This window comes from Labeo rohita, chromosome 25 (assembly GCF_022985175.1).
Source record: "Labeo rohita strain BAU-BD-2019 chromosome 25, IGBB_LRoh.1.0, whole genome shotgun sequence".
Lineage (NCBI taxonomy): Eukaryota > Metazoa > Chordata > Actinopteri > Cypriniformes > Cyprinidae > Labeo > Labeo rohita.
In genome coordinates this window covers 27,084,410-27,109,555 of record NC_066893.1, presented here as the reverse complement: position 1 = coordinate 27,109,555, position 25,146 = coordinate 27,084,410, and the positions used below count along the sequence as shown (strand labels likewise).

Sequence of the window (25,146 nt, the reverse complement as noted above, 5' to 3'; positions counted from 1 at the left end):
TTTTTTTTTTTTTTTTTTGTTTAGTGATACTTGTTCATGAGTCCCTTGTTTGTCCTGAACAGTTAAACTGCCTGCTGTTCTTCAGAAAAATCTGTCAGGTCCGACAAATTCCTTGGTTTTACAGCATTTTTGTGTATTTGAACCCTTTCCAACAATGACTGTATGATTTTGAGATCCATTTTTTTCAAACTGAGGACAACTTAAGGACTCATATGCAACTATTACAGAAGGTTCAAATACTCACTGATGCTCCAGAAGGAAAAACAATGCATTAAGAGCAGGGGGTGAAAACTTTTGAACAGAATGGAGATGTGCACATTTTTTTTTTTATTTTGCCTAAATATTATATTTTTTTCATTTAGTACTGCCCTTCAGAGGCTGCAGAAAGTAGTTACATGTTTCCCAGGAGACAAAATAAGTTAAATTTACCCTCATCTTCAAATTCAAAAAGTTTTCACCCCCCGGCTCTTAATGCATCGTTTTTCCTTCTGGAGCATCAGTGAGCGTTTGAACCTTCTGTAATAGTTGCAAATGAGTCCTTCAGTTGTCCTCAGTGTGAAAAGATGTATCTCAAAATCATACAGTCATTATTGGAAAGGGTTCAAATACACAAAAATGCTGGAAAACCAAGAATTTGTGGTTCATGAGTCCCTTGTAAACAAGAGACTCATGAACAACTATCACTAAACAAAAAAGCACAGCTGTGGATCATTCAGGTAACAACACAGTATTAAGAATCAAGCTTATGTAAACTTTTGAACGGGGTAATTTTTATAAATTCATCTATTATTTTCTCTTGTGGACTATATGTAAACATCTTTTATGTGAAATATCTCATTTAGGTCAGTATTGAATAGACAGTAACATGCATTTTGTATGATGTAAAATGCCCTCTTATTTTGGTAAAATAATTTACATTTTTAATTATTTTGAAATAATTATTATTATACAAGCTAAATAATGCAGAAACTGTAAGAGCAGTATTTCAGCATGCTATCTCTTCTGTTACGTCAAACTGAGTTTGCGTCACTCACCTCTCGCAGTGAACCTTTGGCCGTGCTCAGTTTAGAAACAACCCACAGCGGGATGCAAACCATAGAGGAGAGCGCCAGCAGCCAGCCGAGAGCGTAACCCCACCACGGGTACACATACTCGTTATTATACTTCAGAGGAGTGTATTTGATCAAGGAAAACGCAAACGTACCCTGCCAAGACAAGCAGTGGAAATAAGATTAGAGCGGTTGATCTTCACAAAAGAGAGTTTCTATAAATGCATCAGCAACCAGTCTTTTGCTGTTGTGTATTGATGCATCCACACCAGTAGATGTCACTATAAAGCCCAAGAACACTGTCTTGGTATTCAATGCATCTTTAAATTAACCTCACAAATGTACTGTAAAAATATTTACATTTTGAGGCATTCAATCCTTAAAGCAGCTGAAAAAATAGATTGCTTTAAAACTCTTGTACTTGCACTATATATTGACTAACTTGACTTAATTTATATATATACCAGTCAAAAGTTTTTGGACAGTAAGTTATGTTATTTGATCCAAAGTACAGCAAAACATTTCGTAATATTTTTATTATTTAAAATAACTGTTTTCTATTTGAATATATTTTTGAAATGTAATTTATTCCTGTGATTTCAAAGCTAATTTTTAGCATCATTACTCCAGTCACATGATCCTTCAGAAATCATTCTAATATTCTGATTTGCTGCTCAAAAAAACATTTACTATTATTATTGAGTAGATTTTTTTCAGATTCTTTGATCAATAGAAAGTTCAGAACAACAGTATTTATCTGAAATAGAAATCTTTTGTAACATTATATGTCTTTATCATCACTTTTGATCCGTTTGTAGTATCCTTGCTAAATTAATTTTTATAATTTCTTCTTTCTTATATAGTGTATAATGTTACAAAAGCTTTTTATTTCAGATAAATGCTGATCTTTGCATCTTTCTATTCATTAAAGAACACTAAGAAAATGTACTCAACTGTTTTATTGATAATAATAATAATAATAATAATAATAATAATAATAATAATAATAATAAATGTTTCTTGAACAGCAAATCAGCATATTAGAATGATTTCTGAAGGATCATGTGACACTGAAGACTGGAGTTATGATGCTGAAAATGTAGCTTTGATCACAGGAATAAATTACATTTTAAAATATATTCAAATAAAAAGCAGTTATTTTAAACAGTAAAAATATTTTACAATATTATTGCTTTTGCTGTACTGTGGATCAACTAAATGCAGGCTTGGTGAGCAGAAGAGACTTCTTTAAAAAACATTAAAATGTCCAGTCTTATTTGATCAAAAATACATTACAGTAACAGTAAGCATGTAAAAGAAATTACAATTTAAAAGAACTTTATTTAAATGAAATTCATTCCTGTGAATTTTCAGCATCATTACTCTAGTCTTCAGTGTCACATGATCTTTCACATTTTTTTTTTCACATGATCAATGTTGAGAACAGTTAGTCAATTACATTTAAATAGTTAAATTACATTTTTAAATATATGCAAAAAAGAAAACAGTTATTTTAAATTGTAATAATATTTCACATCTTAATGTATTTTTGATCAAATAAATATAGCTTTGGTGAGCATAAGGCACATTTTGCAAAAAGATTTAAAATATTGTAATTATTCCAAACTTTTGACTGGTAGTATTTGTTTATGTATTTGTTGTTATTGTGTTTAACAATAATAATGGCTGTTATTTTAAGAGGTTTAATAAAGGTTGAAAAACCTACTTATCACTTATTTTAAAGGTACATGAAGTATAGAAGGTAAATGACTCACAAAACATGTGGCCGGGGTGAAAAAGAGCCAGCAGTATTTAATATACGGCCCAGGACGGTAACCAATCATGTCCTCGATATTGTCATAAAACCGATTAGCACCTGAGAAGCAACAAAAAGCATAGATATATGACACATTATATTCAGCACCAAATGCACAGGCGTTAAAACAGCGTGGCAATATAACAAGCGTCTCACCGTATATCCAAGCGATGCAGACGGTCTCAAAAATAGCTACAAAGAGTAAACACATCCCACTGGCTGCATAGTAATCAAACAGCTGGAAGACATACATTCCACCCTGACAGACAGACAGAGACAGTTAATAAATCTGGCAATTATATAAATCTAATATCCACATCAGAGTCAGATGAGATGGTCCAGTACCTCTGTGAGCATAATAAGACCCACGAGGAAGGATATGACGGCCACAGCGAGGATGAGCAGCTCTCTGCGGTTCTTCTGGCGGAAGACAGACGGGTACATGTCCACCATAGCCGTGACCAGACTCTCCACGCACACGAACTACAGCAGATGGAAAAAACCACATGTGAACTCTGTGTTTCTTGTGGCTTAATGACTATTACTAACCACTTGACTAATTATTTGTCCATTTTGGACACTGCATGCAAACATTTTTAGGAAATAGGGTCATGCACGAAAAATGTTAAAATGCATGCATGGACTGTGAAGCACAAAAAAACAATATAAAAAGATTTATACCTGACTGTCCAACCCCAGTAGGACAATCATGATGAAAAAGAAACAGGCCCAAAGTGGAGAAATGGGCATCATGGACACCGCTCGTGGATACGCAATGAACGCTAAACCGGGACCTGAGGGAGACCATGCAGAAAAACACATTGCATCATTATGACAGATTGCTTTTTAGTATGTTATTTGTTTGAGTAAGGTAAATAGTCAACATATGGAGCACTAAAAATAAGTACACTGTCTGAAACATAAACCCTCTGACATTTAGTGAGCAAAATCGATTGAACAGGCCTTGACATGTTAAAAGAAAAGGGGCATTTACAAACAAACTTTACCCAGACAAATGTGTGCATTGGGACAGACAGCGATTAGTATGTTTGTGAGCTAAAGGTCGATTTTCTTAAAATACCCGATTGGAAAATTGTATGGTTTACTACTGCTGTAAAATTACAGCAAGTATATTATACCAGTCACAATTAGAAATTATAGAAATTAATACTTTTATTTAGCAAGGATACCAAAAGTGATAATAAAAACATTTATTTATTATTTCAGATAAATGCTGTCTATTTCTATTCACTGAAGAAACCTAAAAAAATTCTACTTCAACATAATAATAATAATAATATTATATATATATATATATATATATATATATATTTGTTTTTTTTTTTTTTTGAGCAGCAAATCAGAATATTAAAATGATTTCTGAAGGATCATGTGACTGGAGTAATGATGCTAAAAATTCAGCTTTGAAATCACATGAATAAATTGCATTTTAAAATATATTCAAATAGAAAACTGTTTTTTTAAATAGTGAAAATACTTTAAAATTTTACTGTTTTGCTGTACTTTGGATCAAATAAATGCAGGCTTGGTGAGCAGGAGAGACTTCTTTAAAAACTTAAAAAATCTTACTGTTCAAAAACCTTTGACTGATTGTGTATATATTATTATTATTTTATTATTATAATTACATAATTAAAAAAAAACATAATTAACATGCACACATACACAATCACATACTTTACTTACTTACATTTCAGGTACTATATAAAACTCATTATATATACCTCCACCTCAAAATGCAAAACACAGATGTACTGTTTAAAATAAAGCAAACACAGGATCAGTGAAGCAGCACCCACCAGACTCGGCCACTTCTGAAATCGGGACGTTCTGTTCGTAAGACATGAACCCGAGAATCGAGAAGATGGCAAAACCGGCGACAAAACTGGTTCCGCTGTTCAGGAAACACAAGGCTAAAGAATCTCTAAAAACAGACAAACACAAAGAAAAAAAAATGTGTTATGAAAAAGTGCCCGCAAATATTAAATTTGAAGTGATCAGATTTCAAAGGGTGAAACCACAAGGTCGTAACGCTACATTTTTCTCAAGTTCGGGACTTTAAGTACTTGCTGGCTGGAAAATGAGAATCTCAGCTATTTAGTCTAATATAAAACAATGACATGTGGCAATAGAATGAAATTCAGAGGAGCAACGAGAAACTGAGAAAAACAAGTTTCCTTCCTTCATTCGGTTGCGGAACACAACATAACATAACTTACATGTTCTACAGTACGTATTTTCTATTCAGAACCAGTTTTTTTTTTTTTTTTTTTTTTTAAAGTGTGGAACCAAATGGTTCTAATGAGTCAGTTCTTTTTAGTGAATTAAACACATCTAGAGTATCTCACAAAAGTGAGTACACCCCTCACATTTCAGCAACGTTTTAGTATACCTTCTTAAGGAACAATACTATAGAAATTAAACTATTTTAGAGTAGTCAATGTGCAGCTTGTATAGCAGTGTATATTTACCGTCCCCTGAAAATAACTCAACATACAGCCATTATTGTCAAAATAGCTGGCAACAAAAGTGAGTACACCCTAAGTGATAACAGCACTATGTCATTTAACCATGCAAAGCTACGTGTCCTATTCATCATGTTCATGTTTTTGTCTGCTTGACAGGACCATACAAAGTTGTGTATCTTGTATTACAGCAGTTAAAATTTGATGCTTTGAGTACAATTCTCTCATACTGACCACTGGATGTTCAACAAGGCACCTCATGGCAAAAAACTCTCTGAAGATTTGAGAATTAGAATTGTTGCTCTCCACAAAGATGGTCTAGGCTATAAGAGGTGCAGTAACCACCTGAAACTGAGTTACAGTACTGTGACCAGGGTCATACAGAGGTTTTCCAAGACGGGTTCCATTCAGAATAGGCCTCCCAAGGGTATATCAATGAAGTGCTCGTTCTGTCCGTCAGGTGCAGAACCTGGCTTCAAAAAACAGATGCATGAGTGCTGCCAGCATTGCTTTAGAGGTTGCAGAAGTAGAAGGTCAGCTTGTCAGTGCTCAGACCATACGCTGCCCACTGCAACAAGTCGGTTTGCATTGGCGTCATCCGAGAAGGAAGCCTCTTCTGAAGCTGGCTTACAAGAAAGCCTGCAAACAGTTTGCTGAAGACAACCTGTCCAAGAGCATTAATTACTGGAACCATGTCTTATGGTTTGATGAGACTAAGATAAACTTGTTTGGCTCAGATGGTGTCCAGCATGTGTGGTGGTGCCCAGTTGAGGAGTACCAAGAAAATTGTGTCTCTCCTACAGTCAAGCATGGTGGTGGTAGCATCATGGTCTGGGGCTGCATGAGTGCTGAGGTTCATTGAGGGACACATGGATTCCATTATGCACTGTACATTTCTGAAGCAGAATATGATGCCTTCCCTTTAGAAACTGGGCCGAACGGCAGTTTTCCAACATGATAATGACCCCAGACACACCACCAAGATGACAATTGCCTTGCTGAGGAAGGTGCAGGTGAAGGTGATCTGACCTAAGCACATATGGGGCATCCTCAAGCGGAAGGTGGAGAAGCACCATGTGTGTAACATCCAGCAGCTCCATGATGTCATTATAGAGGATCTGAAGAGGATCCCAACAACAACCTGTGCAGCTCTGGTGAATTCCATGCGCAGAATGATTAAGGCAGTGCTAGATAACAAAATATTGACACTTTGGACACAGTTTTGACAAGTTCACTTAGGGTGTACTCAGTTTTGTTGCCAGCTGTTTTGACAATAATGGCTGTATGTTGAGTTATTTTTAGGGGACAGTAAATACACACTGCTATACAAGCTGCACATTGACTACTTTAAAATATATCCAAGTTTCATTTCTATAGTATTGTCCCTTGAGAAGATATACTAAAATGATTGCTGAAATGTGAGAGGTGTACTCACTTTTGTGAGATACTGTAGTTTACAACCACCGGTGAGATTTAAATCAGTGTAGTCACTTCATCATTGTCACTTATAGTCAAAGATACACATTGTAAATGTTTTTTTTTTTTTTTTTTTTTTTTTGGTGGTTTAATATATAGACCAGTTATTGGAACCATTAAGAACTGAAATGGTTAAAAAGGAATCAGATCCAGAATTCCCATTCCCAGGATACATAATTTATTCCTAAATCTTTCGCAAATACATCAACTGGCATTATAATCTGAGGCTGAGATGATAAAGGGTTTACGATGTGTAAAGTTCATTTCTCATAGACGCTTATGTTTTCTGATGGTTTTCTCACCTGTAGCAGTTGTTGTTGTATTTGTTGTAGCTTCCAAGCGCAGTGAGGCAACCTAAACAGATGGCGTATGAGAAAAAGATCTGCGTTCCTGCGTCCATCCACACCTAAAACCAAAAAAAGAGACATTTTGGCTTTTAAAACATCATCACAGCTTTAATATACCGGTGTGTAGTTCTTACTGCTTTTAAAGTTTTTTTACAGTCATATTTGTGCTATCTAGCTTTTTGGATTCTCACCGTTAGTTACTACTGTCTCATTTTTATTTGTTTTATTAGCCATGTTGACTATATATGATTATTTGTGACCTTGGACCACAAAACCAGTCATAAGGGTCAATTTTTCGAAATCGAGCTTTATACATAATCTGAAGCTGAATAAATAAGCTTTCCATTGATGTATGGTTTGTTAGGATAAGACAATATTTGGCCGAGATACAACTATTTGAAAATCTAAAATCTGAGGGTGCAAAAAAAATATATATATTTAGAAAATCACCTTTGAAGTTGTCCAAATGAAGCTCTTACTAATGCATATTACTAATCAAAAATTAAGTTTTACAGTAGGAATTTTACAAAATATCTTCATGAAACATGAACATATCTTCATGATTTTTGGAATAAAAGAAAAATCAATAATTTTGACCCATACAATGTATTTTTGGCTGTTGCAACAAATATACCCCAGCGACTTAAGACTGGTTTTGTGGTCCAGGATCACATTTAACATCTATGACATTAAATATCACAAACACAATGTACGCTACTGCAGGCCATGTCAAAAGTTAAATGACGTGAGTTACCTGTAACGTATTTAGCAGCTTTAAGTAACTAATTTGGCTTCAGGTAATAAGCTTGAATGGACAAGATGAAAGACTAGAGCTATTGTAGGATTCTTGGAGCTTGTGAAACCTCTTGTTTTTAGTTTTAAATGCCTGAAACGGGTTTAGACATGATCTGGCAAAAACAAGCTGACAGTAGTTTTCCTATTAGCTTGTCAATCGAACGCTCTGTCATGAATCACAGTGGTTTCTGTTTTTCATAAGTTAGGTCGTTAGTGTGCTGCCATGGGCGATGTGGATGTATTAAAGCGTTTAGGACACAAAACGTGACACACCTATGCTGTAAAAGACCTCTGTTCTATAAAAACTACTGCTTATTGCTCAAAAGACTGATTTTCTGTTCTCTCTGGTCACCGTTTTGTCGTCCAGCAAGTGAAAATCATGCATCCAGTCACTTCATTTCTGTAGCCAGGACTACACGAAGAAGTACACAAAGTGTTTTTCCACTGGGAAAATTCCTCACACTTCCTTTAAAACCTCACATTTATCACCTGAGGTCCAGAACTGTGCTAAAAACACCACTGACGTCCGAGCCAGATGCAAAAATTTTTACCAATGATGCTTACATTTTTCAAACCTTAGATCACAGATTTGACTAACTTTGTCCAACCATTTACTTTTCTTGCTGAAGGCATCATGAAATCGAGTTATGTTGATTCATGTTGATTTGAAAGAATCTGACCCATGATGCTCAAGTTTTTGGACACTTAGATCATTGATTTAAAAAATTGGCTGTTTACATAAATCCATAATATTTTGTTGAATTAGCCTCAATCTGAGATGAAATCTCATTGAATGACACTTTACAGAATTAAAATGGCTTATGAATGCCACAATGTTGATTTAAACAGTTTGACCCATGATACTCAAGTTTAACTTTTTAATTGATAGCCAACCATTTTCTTTTCTAGTGAAACTTTTCATTCATTTTGGCCTTGTTTGTATACATTTAAGACCAAGAGATGTCAAAACAGCAGCCATTATCTCACAAATCCAACCTCAACAGAAATAAAATGGGTTATAAATGTCAATTAATATTGGTTATTATGGAAACTAATCACTGATTTTTAAGATTTTGGAGCCTTAGATCACTCATCTGATCAACCTAATTCAACCATTTACCTTGTTAGTGAAATTTGGCTTTATTTTATCTAAGATCAAGAGAAGTCAAAACAGCAATTATTATCTTTTAAAACTAACCAAGGACCAGCATGAACCAGCAAAGGACCAGCTTAAACCAGCATCAAAACCTACCTAACCAGCATTCCAGCATCAAAACATACCTACCAGCATATGCTGTTTTTTTTCACCAGGGTTGGCTTCATTTTTATACTTCTAAGATTAAAAGAAGTCAACACAACCAATGCTATCTCTCAAATTCAAGCAAAATTGCCAACTTGGTCTAGCTGTAAATGTAAACCTATAAGGTTTTGTTGAATTGGCCTCATTTTTTCTACTTCTAGCATAAAATAACATCAGCACAACCAATGCTATCTCTCAAATCCAACCAAAATTGCCAAACTTGGTCTAGCTGTACACATAAACCCATAAAGCTTTGTTGAATTGGCCTCATTTTTCTACTTCTAACTTAAAATAACTTCAACAAAACCAGTGTTATCTCTCAATTCCAACCAAAAATGCCAAACTTTGTCTAACTGTTTATGGAAACCCTTGATATTTTGTTGAATTGTCCTTTTTATATACTTATAAGATCCAACCAATAATGCCAAACTTTGTCTAACTGTTTGTGTAAACCCTTTGGTATACAGTTAGACAAAGTTTGGTTTTTGGTAAACAGTTAAACAAAGTTTGGCATTATTGGTTGGATTTGAGATAACATTGCTTGTGTTGATGCTCTTTTATCTTATAAGTATATAAAAAGGACAATTCAACAAAATATCAAGGGTTTCCATAAACAGTTAGACAAAGTTTGGCATTTTTGGTTGGAATTGAGAGATAACACTGGTTTTGTTGAAGTTATTTTACGTTAGAAGTAGAAAAAAGAGGCCAATTCAACAAAGCTTTATGGGTTTATGTGTACAGGTAGATCAAGTTTGGCAGTTTTGGTATTTGTTTGAATTGGCGTCATTTTTATACTTCTAAGATGAAAAGAAGTCAACACAACCAATGCTATCTCTTAAATTCAACCAAAATTGCCAACTTGGTTTGGCTGTAAATGTAAACTCATAAGGTTTTGTTGAATTGGCCTCATTTTTCTACTTCTAACATAAAATAACGTCAGCACAACCAATGCTATCTCTCAAATACAACCAAAATTGCCAAACTTGGTCTGGCTGTACACATAAGCCCCTAAAGCTTTTGTTGAATTGGCCTAATTTTTCTATTTCTAGGATAAAATAACATCAACACAACTTATCTCTCGAATCCAATCAAAATTGCCAAACTTTGTCTAACTGTTTGTGGAAACTCTTGACATTTGGTTGAATTGGCCTCATTTTTATATTTCTAAGATAAAAATAAGTCAACACAACCAATGCTATCTCTTAAATCCAACCAAAATTGCCAAACTTGGTCTGGCTGTAAACATAAACCCATAAGATTTTGTTGACTTGGCCTAATTTTTCTGCTTCTAAGATAAAATAACATCAACACAACCAATGCAATCTCTCAAATCCAACCAAAAATACCAAACTTTGTCTAACTGTTTGTGGAAACGCTTGATAATTTGTTGAATTGTGCTTATTTATATACTTATAAGATAAAATAGCATCAACACAACCAATGCAAACTCTCAAATCCAAACAAAAATATCTAACTTGGTCTGGCTGTGCACGTAAACCCGTAATGCTTTGTTGAATTGGCCTCATTTTTCTACTTCTAAGATAAAATAACATCAGCACAACCAACGCTATCTCTCAAATTCAACCAAAATTGCCAAACTTTGTCTAACTGTTTGTGGAAACCCTTGATATTTTATTGAACTGCCTCATTTTTCTACTACTAAGATAAAATAACATCAACACAACCAATGCTATCTCTCAAATCCAACCAAAAATAACAAACTTTGTCTAACTGTTTGTGGAAACGCCTGATAATTTGTTGAACTGTCTTTATTTATATACTTATAAGATAAAATAGTGCCAACATGACCAATGCAAACTCTCAAATCCAAACAAAAATATCTAACTTGGTCTGGCTGTACACGTACACCGGTAATGTTTTGTTGAATTGGCCTCATTTTTCTACTTCTAAGATAAAATAACATCAACACAACCAATACTATCTCTCAAATCCAACCAAAATTGCCAAACTTTGTCTGTTTGTGGAAACCCTTGATATTTTGTTGAATTGGCCCCATTTTTTCTACTTCTAAGATAAAATAATGTCAATACAACCAATGCTATCTTTCAAATCCAACCAAAAATATCTAACTTTGTCTAACTGTTTGTGGAAACCCTTGATATTTTGTTAAAATTGCCTCATTTTTATACTTCTACGGTAAAATAATGTCAACACAACCAATGCTATCTCTCAAATCCAGCCAAAAATGCCTAACATTGTCTAGCTGTTCACATAAACCCATAAGATTTAGTTGAAAAGACCTTATTTTAATACTTTTAAAATGAAACAGTGCCAACACAACCAATGCAATCTCTCAAATCCAATGAAAAATCCCAACTGTTTGCCTAAACCCATTAGATTTTACTGAACTGGCTTCACTTTAATACTTCAGAGATAAAACAATGTCAACACGACCAATGCTATCTCTCAAATCCAACCAAAAATGCTTTTGTTGCTAGACCGAGATCTAGCAAAAGAGGTTTTAAGCTGTTCTGTCTGATGTTAAGGAATGCTGGGATGCATCTGGGTGGCCGCGCCATGGCCTGTTCTCAGATATCACGTGGCATTGTGGGGTCTTCTAGTGACACAGATGTGAAAGTTGGATCAAAGGTCAAATGCACAGATGGGCGCAATCAAAGAAGTACAGAAAACAACGTTTCCCTGCTGGGCGTCCTGCTCTGGGCCACGACTAAAGCACCTGGGTAGACAAATCACGTGACCTTTCGACCCGAGACACGCCGTGTTTCAGAGACAACAGTTCGCTTGTGATCCAAAGGAATTACCAAAACACAATCCTAGACTAGATATATAAATAAACACTAAACTAATATTCAATATTAAAATGAAAATACTGTATAATATTAAAAATCAAATTTGCACTGCAAAACCAATCAGATTTTTGGCCGAACAAGTTCAGACTGTCCCTTTCTAGTCAGGACAAAAGAATTTTCACGTCAGAATTGCAGTAGGTGAAAAGCTAGGTGTGATACCTGCGGGTCCGCTAACCGTCCCAGGTCAGGATAAAGGTAGAACTGAATCCCGCGGGATGCTCCTGGCAGCGTGACCCCTCTGATCAGTAAAATTATTAGCATCACATACGGGAAGGTCGCAGTGAAGTACACCACCTGTTGGGTGACCGGAAAACAGCGTGAGGCTAAATGCTAACATATGTTTGGATATTTACCATGTTGCAGTTTAACTATAGCAAACAAGTACATAACATTTAACACAAAATTTATAAAAATATTCAAAAATAATTCAAACAAATGCATTTTAAATAATTCAGTTTGATAAGTTCAAATAAGACAAACAGAAAAATGTACAATATCTATTCAAAAATATTTAAAAATATATTAATAAATATAAAAACAAAAAATGTAACATATATATATATATATATAAATTATATTATATGATATTATATTAAATTATATAATATATATATATATATATATATATTTTTTTTTTAATTATTATGGTATTTGCATGTATGCAAATTTATCATTTTGTTAACAAAAACGGTAATTTTTTTTACACAGATTTGGTTTTTGAATTAAAAAGAAACCAGAAGGTCTTAACTCACATACCTTGCCAGTGGATTTGACACCTTTCCAGATGCAGAAATAACAGAGAACCCAGGCCAACAACAGGCAGAGGACCAGATCCCAGTGCAGAGTTCCTATCTCCTCAATCCCAGACGAGATCCGCAAAACTCTTCGTCTACAGAGAGACACAAATGACAGCTGATCAGCTGCAGCCTCCTTTAAACTATAATTACTTGGTTACCCAGTTGAAAAATCCAGCATATGCTAGTTAGGTATGTTCTGAAGCATGGCTGTTGGTTTGAGCTGGTCCTGAGCAGGAGTTCATTGCTTAGGACCAGCTTAGGACCAGCACATGACCAGCTAAGTACCTTAAACCAGCTCAAACCAGCAGCCATGCTTCAAAACATACCTAACCATCCTATGCTGTTTTTTTCAACAGGGTAGTTGGAGAAATTTCAGAATAATGTGGCAAAAATTTAGGCTTTTATCTTGGAAAAAGCAGATTTGAGAGTTAGATATGTTGCTTTTTTTTTATTTAGTTTTCTGCTTGATTTATCTTGAACTGAAAGTTGAAGGTTATCCAAGCAATACATGTTTGTATCCTGCAGACAGTCAAACTTGTTTAAAAACTAAGGTATTCTGAGATTCGAGGAAGACACTAGTACAACTTACTCCCAAAACTCAATTACGGGCGATGTTGCGTTTTCAAGGTGACTTTGGTCAATGGATTCATTTCGTCTTTGGAATTCCATGCAGGAATCTGAAATACAACAGGAATCTCTGGATTATATACAGTAGACACTACTGAGCCTAATGCTTCAATAATAATGCAGAAGAACTATAAAACTAAAACTACAGGTTTCTGAACTGATGTTAACCTCACCTGTGTTCCAGGTATTGTTGCATGAGGACCACGGCAGGTTCCAGGAAAAGGAGAAGGACAGGTAAAATATCCCCCAGGCCAAAACTATTATATAGTAGAAGTTCAGCAGAGCAACAATCACCTGAGTGGCATATCCGATACCTGCAGTTCAAAAATACAGATCCAGTAATGCCACAGTTTGTGTCAAAATGGGATTTGTGTCTTTATTCCATTAAAGAATAAATCATTCTTGTATCCTCTGTGCTCTACACACGCTTCCTCTGCATTTACATAGCAAACAAACTGGTCGTGTCATGTTGAAATGGTTTCTAACATCTTCATATGCTTCACATTTAAAGGTCTGAGGAACCAACATCACCTTCAAACAGCGGGCTGATCTTCCTCCAGCACGTGATTCCTCCCTCGCTGGTGTACTGACCCAAAGAAATCTCCAGGAAAAACACGGGAATACCGCAGGTGAAGAGAAAGATCAAGTAGGGAATGAAAAATGCACCTGGAAGAGGATAAAGACGTAAATCTTATGGCGAATCTGAGCACAGTTTGAACCTCTAGAAGAGAAACGTGTGAGATTACTGGGGTGTTTTTCTTAGGAGAAGCTGCAGACATCAGCAAACGTAAGAAATGTTTCCAAAGGCCCAAACGTCTCTGTATGGACACACGCTACGGGTTGATCAAACAACAGCTGTGGCCTTTCACCTTCTGAACGAGAAACGCTTTCATAAGGCCAATTGCTGGATCAGTGGGTCAGTTTCACAAACACCTGGCAAACGCTAACACATTTGGGATCTGTGTCTATCCTTATCAATTCCTCAACCAAGTGGTCACATGGGGTCACAAGGGAGTGGTAGGGGGTCCGTTGAAATGTTTAGAGGGAAAAAAACCCAATTCAAAATAAATAAATACTAAAAATATGATAAAACTAACTAATAACTATATAAATAAATGTGGATGAATGTGTTAAAAAATGATTAAACCAAATAATTAATTACATTTGATTAAAATGATTACAAATAATTGTATTCAAAAAATAAATAATACATCCAACAGTGCAATTGTGAGCAGAAATACACAATAATGTAACAGAAAAACAAGATGAGCTAACTAAATAAACAAGCAAATTTCATGAAAATGATTCAAATAAAAATGATTTAAATAAAAACATTAATAAATTTCATTAAAATAAATGAATCAATTAAAATACAAAAATAAAATGTATTTAATTGATTTACATAAATGACACATTAATACACTGATTAAAATAATTACATTGTTTAAAATGAATAAAAGCTATTAAAATAAATAAATAAATGTAACACTACAATTTTGAGTAGAAAACCACGATAATGTGAAAAAAAGATCAAACTGATTAAAAGGGTTTAAATAAATAATAAAAGTAATACATTTGAGAAGTAAATAAAATAAATGATAAATTGATTAAAATAAATTAAAATAAAAAATCTAACAGTAACTTAATAAAATTAGTAATAGAACAATTGCAATGATGTAACAATTTAAATATTTAGCACATTTATAATATAAACTTTCCACAGTATTAATTGGGTCTTTATATACGGAAATATATAACTGCTAATATATAATCATATTTTGAGTCCGTGGCATCTAAAAGTTTGAAACCCCTGATCTAAACTATTTTACATTTAAATAACGTGATCACAACCAGCTCTGGATCTAAATGAACTGGAATGCAGCCCGCTGTGAGGGAAAGTGTCACGTCCAGACACGTAGAGAAATTCTCTCACGGCTCACATCTGTCAGTCAGGTGACTAAATGAACACTCCTTCACCCAGAGGGATGTTAACTAGATGTGTGCTAATGAGTCCGGCCTTTCTTGTGTCATTCTGTGATTGGGCTCCATAGCGAGGGGTGATCTGGGGTCAAATATCTGTGCTAGCACTGGACTGATGTTGACTCACTGGTTTACCTGCTGTTTACATGCTAAACCTCTGTAGTGTGAGTCATGAGAGCTGACGGTAGGATGTTATCCCATGTGAACTGCTGAGACAAACCTTTTATTATGCTTTAACTGACTGTATCTGTTTGGGCATGTACCATGATCATACATTGTTTTATTTTCCACATGTACCATGGTAATCTTTTTAACATATTTTAAGGAAATTGCATATTTTTGGATATTCAGCATACTAATACCATGGTTGTTTGTACATGTACCCTGGTAAAACACGTTTAAAAACATGTACTTTGTAAATAACGTGTTTCTGGTCATGTACCATGATAATACTTAGGTTTTTGTACATGTACCCTGTAAAATATGTTTTTTAAACATGTACTATGTAAATTACATGTTTCTGGACTATGATAATACTTGGAATTTTGTACATGCATCCTGACAAAACATGTATTTTGTAAATAGCATGTATGAACATGTACCATGATGATACTTAGATTTTTATACATTTACCCTGGTAAAACATGTTCTTTTAAACATGTACTTTGTAAATAACATGTTTCTGGATAAGTCCCATGATGATAAAAAACAATGTATTTTGTAAATAACATGTGTCTAACCATGTACCATGAGGACACTTAGACTGTTGTACATGTACCCTGGTAAAACATGTTAAAAACATGTGTTTTGTAAATAATATGACATGTACCATGACGATACTTAGATTTTTGTACATGTACCCTGGTAAAACACGTAAAAAACATGTACTTTGTAAATAACATGTTTCTGAACGTGTACCGTGATGATACTTAGATTTTTGTACATGTACCCTGGTAAAACACGTAAAAAACATGTACTTTGTAAATAACATGTTTCTGAATGTGTACCGTGATGATACTTAGATTTTTGTACATTTACCCTGGTAAAACATGTTCTTTTAAACATGTACTTTGTAAATAACATGTTTCTGGATATGTCCCATGATGATACTTAGATTTTTGAACATGTACCCTGGTAAAACATGTAAAAAAACATGTACTTTGTAAATAACATTTTTATGGACATGTACCATGATGATACTTCTATTTTTGTACATGTACCCTGGTAAAACATGTTAAAAAACATGTACTTTGTAAATAACATGTTTCTGGACATGTACCATGACGATACGTAGATTTTTGTACATGTACCCTGGTAAAACATGTTCTTTTAAACATGTACTTTGTAAATAACATGTTTCTGGATAAGTCCCATGATGATACTTAGATTTTTGTACATGTACCCTGGTAAAAAATGTTTAAAACATGTATTTTGCAAATAACATGTTTCTGAACATGTACCATGATTATACTTAGATTTTTGTACATGTACCCTGTTAAAACATGTTAAAAAACATGTACTTTGTAAATAACTGTGAGGCGTTCACCACAGCCACCCCCACCATCTACCTATGTAAAACATGTTTTTAAAACATACTATGTAAATACCTTCTTTCTGGACATGATACCATGATTTTTAGTACATGTACTATTGTAACGCCATGATTTTTTATTAGACAAGTCCCATGCATGTTTAATGCATGTAATAGCATGTTTTTGGACATGTTCACCATGGTAATATTATGTTAAACTAAGATTTACCATGGTAATACAATGTTTTTGGCAATGTACCATGGTATACCATGACTTTTTGTACATGGTATCATAGTAATACCATGTTTTATCTACTTTTTAATCATTCAGTACCATGGTACTTACCATGCTACTGACACAGTAACCTCTACATCTCCTCACCTCCACCGTTCTTGTAGCAGAGATACGGGAAGCGCCAAACGTTTCCCAGTCCGATGATTTCTCCGGCCACCGACAATACAAACTCCAGCTTGTTGCTCCACTGTCCTCTGTCCTTCATCTTCACCTCAGTGTGCGGGACAATCTCCAGCGGTCGGTTTAGCCCGTTAGATGGGTCCATCTTGGTTGTGATCTCTTTCTCTCCTGTTTGAAAACAAAAACATGTTTAGATGAATATAAATGACTGCTATGATGTGTTCGTTCAAGAGCAGCACTGTTATTTAATGCAGTTAATTACAGAATATAATGCAATGAATCATATGTGGTTATTTTGATTGATTAATCAGTGTACTGCGTAATTAATTTAATTAAATCTTTAAAAATGAAGGTCTCCTAATCAAAAGACGGTTAGATTTTCATTCACAGTGAAATGGAAAGTTTTTATCTCATAAAACATGAAGATGTGAAACCTGAACACACCCATTCAGACCAGATCCTTTCATAAACGCATCTCGTAAACCAGTCTGAGCACAAAAGCCAGCAGAAGACTGTGTGTTTGTGTAAATGTGGTGGACCCACTCAATACCAGGCATATTATTGCATGTTTTGTCATGACGTTTGTAACCGTCACAATTAGAGGCAACAAAATAACTGGTCTGTTAAGACAGACAGCAAAAACAGCATGTGGAAAACTCACAAGGACATAAAGACTTGGTTTACGTCACTCACCTTAAAAAAACACTCACAATATTTTAGTCTTACCATGACAACATGCAAAAAAAAAAAAAAAAAAAAAAAAAAAAAAAAAAATTAATAAATGCACAATAAACAATCAGAACAACACAGCAACCACAGAGCAACATTCAAAAAACAAACTGATCACCACTGGTCAGTACCCAAAGTACCCTAACAGCCACATAGAAACATGCAAAAAACATGCTCTCTGAACACCTTAGCAACCGTATAGGAACACGCGTGCGCACACACAGAAAAAAAAAAAAACCACTTGCTTTTGCAACCACATTGCAACATAGCGCTTGGAACACTGTAGGAACCACACATAGTAATGCCCTAGTAACATGTTTTAAAAACTCTGGATTCCTCAGGAACCACATAGCAATGCTCTAGAAAAAAAATAGAACTGCATAGTTATATAACATGTTAAAGAACATTCAGGTATCCTCAGCAACCATACAGCAACATCCTAGCAAATTAAAAGCAATATGTTAAAAACACTCAGAACACCTTAGCAACCACATAGTAATGCCCTAGCAATTGCTTAGCAACAGTCTCACACAAAAACTTATTGGAATTCTTTGCAACTGCATAGCAACATGCAACAACACACTTACTATATGATTTTGCCACTGCAGAGCAATATGTTAAAGACACTTAGGATTCCTTAGCAACCACACTGCAATGCCCTAGCAAGTGTACAGCAACAATCTAAAAACACAATGCTTTTGCAACTGTATAGCATGTTAACACTCAGGCTGCCTTAGTAACGACATAGCAACGCCCTAGCAACTGCGTAGCAACGTGTTAAAAAAAATACTCAAGACTTCTTAACAACCACATAGCAAAGTCCTAGCAACTGCATAGCAGTATGCAATAAAACACTTACTGTAGCAAAATGTTAAAATCACTCAGAACACATTAGCAACTGCATAGCAACATGTTAAAAACACTTGCGATTCATTAACAATCACATAGCAAAGCCCTAGCAACTGCATAGCAATATGCAATAAAAAACACTGTATCAACATATTAAAAACACTCAAACCACCTTAGCAACCATGCAGCGATTCCCTAGCAACAGCACAGCAACATGCAACAAAACACTTACTATAGAATGCTTTTGTCACTTAGGGCAGTGGTTTTCAAACCAGTCCTGGAAGCACCCCTGCCCTGCACATTTTGTATGTCTCCCTTATCAGACACACTCAGTTCATGTTGTGCAGTTTCTGCTAACAAGCTGATGAGTTGAATCAGGTGTGTTAGATGAGGGAGACATACAAAATGTGCAGGGCAGGGGTGCTTCCAGGACCAGTTTGAAAACCACTGACATAGGGTGACCACCTGGCAATGGCTGTTGCGGGACATAGATGTGATTTTGCGGGACAAAGCGGGACACGTAAATCTTTTGTCATATGTGCTAATCTGTGTTTCAGAGCGCGCACATGCAAGCGAGAGAAAGCGCGTCTTTTTAATGAGAGCAAAGAGAATCCACCTGCGAGAGATTTGTGCTTGCGCATTTTGATGCGCCCTACATTAGAATAATGTGCTCTAGACGTTTGTCATTAAAATAATGCCATAGAAACCGCCTCAAACGAGCTATTAAAATAAGAAGAAAGTCGCATCTGAGAAAGCTGCATCGATTTTTTTAACTGGTTAAAATGAATGGAGAATATCGTGTTTTTCCGTGTGCCTCGACCATTTCCGTCAGTAGTTCTAGATCACTTGATGAGGTCCGCAAATCCTTTGCGCAGAAACTATGCCGCTAAAAGAATAAATAAAAGTTATTTTTAAAAAGGCAAAAGAATAGATGTTTTTTAACATGATCGTCAAAAACCAACAGCCACACTACAATGCCCTAGCAACTGTACAGCAACACTTTAAAAACACACTGACTGCTTTTGCAATTGTATAGCAACAAGATAACACTCAGGCTACCTTAGCAACCACATAGCAACGCCCTAGCAACTGCATAACAATATGCAGTAAAACACATTACTGTAGGGGCCAGTTTACATGTTGTGTCTAAAAACTCATGTTAAAACGGCAGCTGTTACGTTACGTTGCTGTATTACATTGTTACGTTACTTTTAATGGTGTTATGGAAAAAGTGAAGCTGGTTGGTTGGAAAGTTGAGATGTTTTTATCCCGCTGAGTTGTAGACACACCTTGAAAAATTAGCGTGTCGCGACCACGCCGCTTCTATTATGGGCGTGCTTGTCGCACGTCTACATTTGAAATTATGAACTTAGAACTTAAGCAGAAGCTCAAAACAAGTTAGCAGCCACATAGCAATGCCCTAGCAACTGCATAACAATGTGCAATAAAACACTTACGGTAGAATGCTTAGGGGCCCATTACCATGTTGTGTCTAAAAACTCATGGAAAATGGCAGCCGTTACGTTGTTACATTATGCTACGTTGTTACATTACGTTACATTGTTACGTTACGTTGTTACATTAGGTTACATTGTTGCATTACGTTGTTGCATTACGTTGTTACGTTATTTTCAATGGTGTTATGGAAAAAGTGAAGCTGGTTGGTTGGAAAGTTAAGATGTTTTTATCTTGCTGCAGTGTAGACACTCCTGGAAAAAATGAGCGTGTCACAGTGCAAAAGCATCGTGACCATGTCACTTCTATTATGGGCACGCTTGTCATGCATCTACATTTGAAATTACGAACTTGAGCATGCAAAAGACGCAACATGTGAACAGCCCCTAAAACTGCATAGCAGCATGTTAAAAAAACACTCAAGACAAGTTACCAACCACATAGCAACTGTACAGCAACACTTATAAAACACGCTGACTGCTTTTGCAACTGTATAGCAACATGTTAACACTCAGGCTACCTTAGCAACCACATAGCAATGCCCTAGCAACTGCATAACAATATGCAATAAAACACTTTAGAATGTTTAAGGGGCCGCTTACACATCGCGTCTAAAAACGCATGGAAAATGCCTGCCGTTACATTGTAACATTATGTTATGTTGTTGCATTACGTTACATTGTTAAGTTTACGTTGTTATGTTACTTTCAGTGGTGTTATGGAAAAAGTGAAGCTGGTTGGTTGGAAAGTTAAGATGTTTTTATCTTGCTGTGGCATAGATGCACCTGAAAAAATGAATGTGTTGCAGCACATGAGCATAGTGGCCGCATTGCTTCTATTATGGCTGTGCTTTTCGCGCTTCTAGCGATTCTACATTTGAAATTACAAACTTGAGCATGCAAAAGACGACAAGATGTGAACAGCCCCTAAAACTGCATAGCAGCATGTTAAAAAAAACACTCAAGAGTTACCAACCACATAGCAACTGTACAGCAACACTTAAAAAACACGATGACTGCTTTTGCAACTGTATAGCAACATGTTAACACTCAGGCTACCTTAGCAACCACATAGCAATGCCCTAGCAACTGCATAACATTGTGCAATAAAACACTTACAGTAGAATGCTTAGGGGCCCATTACCATGTTGTGTCTAAAAACTCATGGAAAACCGCAGCCGTTACGTTGTTACATTACGTTACGTGGTTACGTTATGTTGTTACATTACGTTACGTTGTTGCATTACGTTGTTGCATTACGTTGTTACGTTATTTTCAATGGTGTTATGGAAAAAAGTGAAGCTGGTTGGTTGGAAAGTTAAGATGTTTTTATCTTGCTGCAGTGTAGACACTCCTGGAAAAAAATATCTAAGCTTCTATTATAGGCGCACTTGTCTCGAGTCTACATTTGAAATAAACTTGAGTGTGCAAAAGATGCAATATGTGAACTGCCCCTAAAACTGCATAGCATCATGTTAAAAAACACTCAAGACAAGTTAGCAACCACATAGCAAGCCCTTGCAACTGCATAGCAATATGTTAAAATATGCCACCTTGGCATCCACATAGCAACACACTACAAACAACAGGCACTTAGGAATGTACATTTTTACTGAAATTGTGACCTTTTGCCATACAGGTTTTACTTGAAGGATAGTAATAACAAAATGATAACAGAACTATTTTTGGCTGAACTGTCCCTGTTACTAGTGACTGCATCATGTCTGCTGGACCCTCACGGGACCCCATATGTGCCATGACAGTGACAGATCACACGCACATTGTGGGATACGGCACAGATAAAAAGACTCTCTCTGTGTGTGGAACAGAAGACTCACTCATTGTATTCATATCTGTCAGCTTGAATTAACGGGTCAGACTCATCTGTGCGCTCAGTGGGACCATCACAATCAACACCAAATCAAAGATATTAAAGGAATAGTTTGCCAAAAAAAAAAAAAAAACAATTCTCTTAAGCGTTTTTAAACATGCTACTTGATGATGCCATTATTTTACATACACATTGCTTGTTTTTGCTGCTTCTTCACCACATTTTCACTGAATATTGTACCTTAAATAACTCTGGTGCTGTGTTGGGTCACTGTCCTCAGTCCTCAAGCAAAACCTGCTTTAAGGCTCCAGGGGGCCAGGGTTCAAACGTTTCCCTGTCTCCGTCCCTCGAGGGACAGACATCTCTTCCACATACTTGAGGTTTCAAACAACAAGCATGGTGGAAGTCCCACAGAGCCAGAGACCTTGAGAATGTGCTCCTTCTCGTGCAGATACAGTACCAGCGCCTCTACTGTCACAGCTGTCAGTGAAAAGCATTACCAGGCTGGTAAAAATAGACTCTTGCCTTAACAAGACACCTGAAGGAATGAAGGGCTGGCAGCATGAGGGAGAACAGACTTCTGGGTTGGGAGGCCGTTTGTTTGGAAGATGACCTCAGAGCGAGGCAGTTTGATCAGTTAACTGCAGTTTTCACAAGGCCAGAGATGAGATCACACATTAGTTCTATAGAGCTTCTGTGTGTGCTGTTTGCCCGTAGGAATGAAAAAAACACCAATAATAGATGACGAGCAGATTGTTCTCCGCTTCTCAGATTGTTCTCTTTAGAAAAACACACCATGTGTGACCTCAACACTTTCAGCATAAATCTCAAAAGCATCTCAAACTGTGCTCAGATTTGCCTATGATACCAAACTCTACATTTAAAAGTCCGAGATTCATGCTGGAAAAACTGCATGCAGATTTCTGTTGTATCACAATTATTTACCCCTTGATACCAAAGATATTAAATTGAGAGTACCTCCTTTATACATTCAGGGTAGATCTCAAAAACATGCTCAGATTTCCCAAAGGTACCAAAGTCAAGAAGAACGTTACATGGATCTTTTTAATATCTCACTTGTTTCTTATAGACATAGATGAGCTTAAATGAAGAGCAGATGGACTAGCTAAAGTCCCATGCTTTTCTCCTGAGAAAAAGACTTAAGTTAATGTCGCATATCATGTCTGGAGTTTCAAAAGAGATCTCAGAATGTCTCAAACTGTCCTCAGATACCAAAGACACCAACAGAATGCAAACAGACCTGCAAAACTCTCCTGCTTCTTAGATGTTGGGGTTAAAGACCCCTGATAATGTCATATATCATCTCTAGAAATACAAAACAGATGTAAAAACATCTTAAACAGTTCTCAGATTTCTCAGAGATTCCAAAGGATAGAAGAATTCCAAAAGTTCTCTTTAATATCTCATCAGTTTCTCCTAGACACCAATGAGATGCAAACTGACCTCCTTGGAGTTGTTTCTAATGAGAAGAGAAACGCTGTTAATCTCACGTATTATTACACAGGTTTAAAAAAGATCTCAAAAATGTTTCTCCAAGACAACAGAATGCAAACGGACCTGCTAAAGTCTCCAGCTTCTCAGATGTTTCTCCTGAGGGGGAAAACCCTGATAATAGCATATATCATTTCTAGAGTTACAAAAGAGATCTAAATATCTCAAACATTTCTCAGAGATTCCAAAGGAAAGAAAAATTCTGTAAAGATCTCTTTAATATCTCAGCAGTATCTCAAAAATACAAAAGAAAAGAGGAATTGCACATAGATCTCCTATTATCCCAACCGTTTCTCCTAGACACCAACAGAATGCAAACAGACCTGCTGAATTCTCTTGGTTCTCAGATGTTTCTGCTGAGGACAACACTCTGCTAATTTCACGTTAATCACTACCAGAGCTTCAAAAGAGATATTGAACTGTCCTCAGATTTCTCAAAGATACAAAAAGAAATGAGAAACTGCACAAAGATCTGTTTAATATCTCAAATGTTTCTCCTAGACAACAGAATGCAAACGGACCTGCTGAAGTCTCCAGCTTCTCAGATGTTTCTCCTGAGGGGGAAAAGCCCTGATAATATCATATATCATCTCTAGAGTTACAAAAGAGATCTAAATATCTCAAACATTTCTCAGATTTTTCTGAGATTCCAAAGGAAAGAAAAATTCCATAAAGATCTCTAATTAATCAGTTTCTTCTAGACATCAGTGAGATGCAAACTGACATCTTTGGATCTCCTGTTTTTCAGATGTTTCTAACGATGAAATAAACCTGCTAATCTCACATATTATTACCCAAGTTTAAAAAAAGATCTCAAAAATGTCTCAAGCGGTCCTCAGATTTCTCAGAAATACTAAAAGAAATAAGGAAATGCACTTGGATCACTTATTATCCCAACTGTTTCTCCTAGACACCAACAGAATGCAAACAGACCTGCTGAAATCTCCTGCTTCTCAGATGTTTCTCCTGAGGACAACACCCTGCTAATTTCACATTAATCACTACCAGAGCTTCAAAAGAGATACTGAACTGTCCTCAGATTTCTCAAAGATACAAAAAAAATTAGGAACTGCACACAAAGATCTCTTTAATATCTCAAATGTTACCAAAGACACCAATGCAATGCTAGCTGACCTGCTGAAGTCTCCAGCTTCTTAGATGTTGGAGTTAAAGACCCCTGATAATGTCATATATTATCTCTAGAGTTACAAAACAGATGTAAAAATATCTTAAAACAGTTCTCAGGTTTTTCATAGATTCCAAACGAAAGAAGAATTCCACACAGATCTCCTTAATATCTCAGCAGTTTCTCCTAGACACC

General features: G+C 35.8%; 1 protein-coding gene across 1 annotated transcript in view; it reads right to left on the bottom strand.

Moving 5' to 3' along the window:
- slc6a13 (solute carrier family 6 member 13) overlaps positions 1-25,146 on the bottom strand; it is a 33,233-nt gene that overhangs the window by 3,975 nt on the left and 4,112 nt on the right. The window contains exons 2-14 of the mRNA XM_051099644.1: positions 17,418-17,618; positions 14,056-14,190; positions 13,698-13,838; positions 13,487-13,574; positions 12,857-12,989; positions 12,260-12,394; positions 7,130-7,233; positions 4,686-4,810; positions 3,547-3,659; positions 3,211-3,348; positions 3,022-3,124; positions 2,825-2,925; positions 1,035-1,205 (exon numbers count right to left, since the gene is read on the bottom strand). Coding sequence (XP_050955601.1) covers positions 1,035-1,205; positions 2,825-2,925; positions 3,022-3,124; positions 3,211-3,348; positions 3,547-3,659; positions 4,686-4,810; positions 7,130-7,233; positions 12,260-12,394; positions 12,857-12,989; positions 13,487-13,574; positions 13,698-13,838; positions 14,056-14,190; positions 17,418-17,618 — 1,688 coding nt within the window. The remainder of the gene's footprint in view (positions 1-1,034; positions 1,206-2,824; positions 2,926-3,021; positions 3,125-3,210; positions 3,349-3,546; positions 3,660-4,685; positions 4,811-7,129; positions 7,234-12,259; positions 12,395-12,856; positions 12,990-13,486; positions 13,575-13,697; positions 13,839-14,055; positions 14,191-17,417; positions 17,619-25,146) is intronic.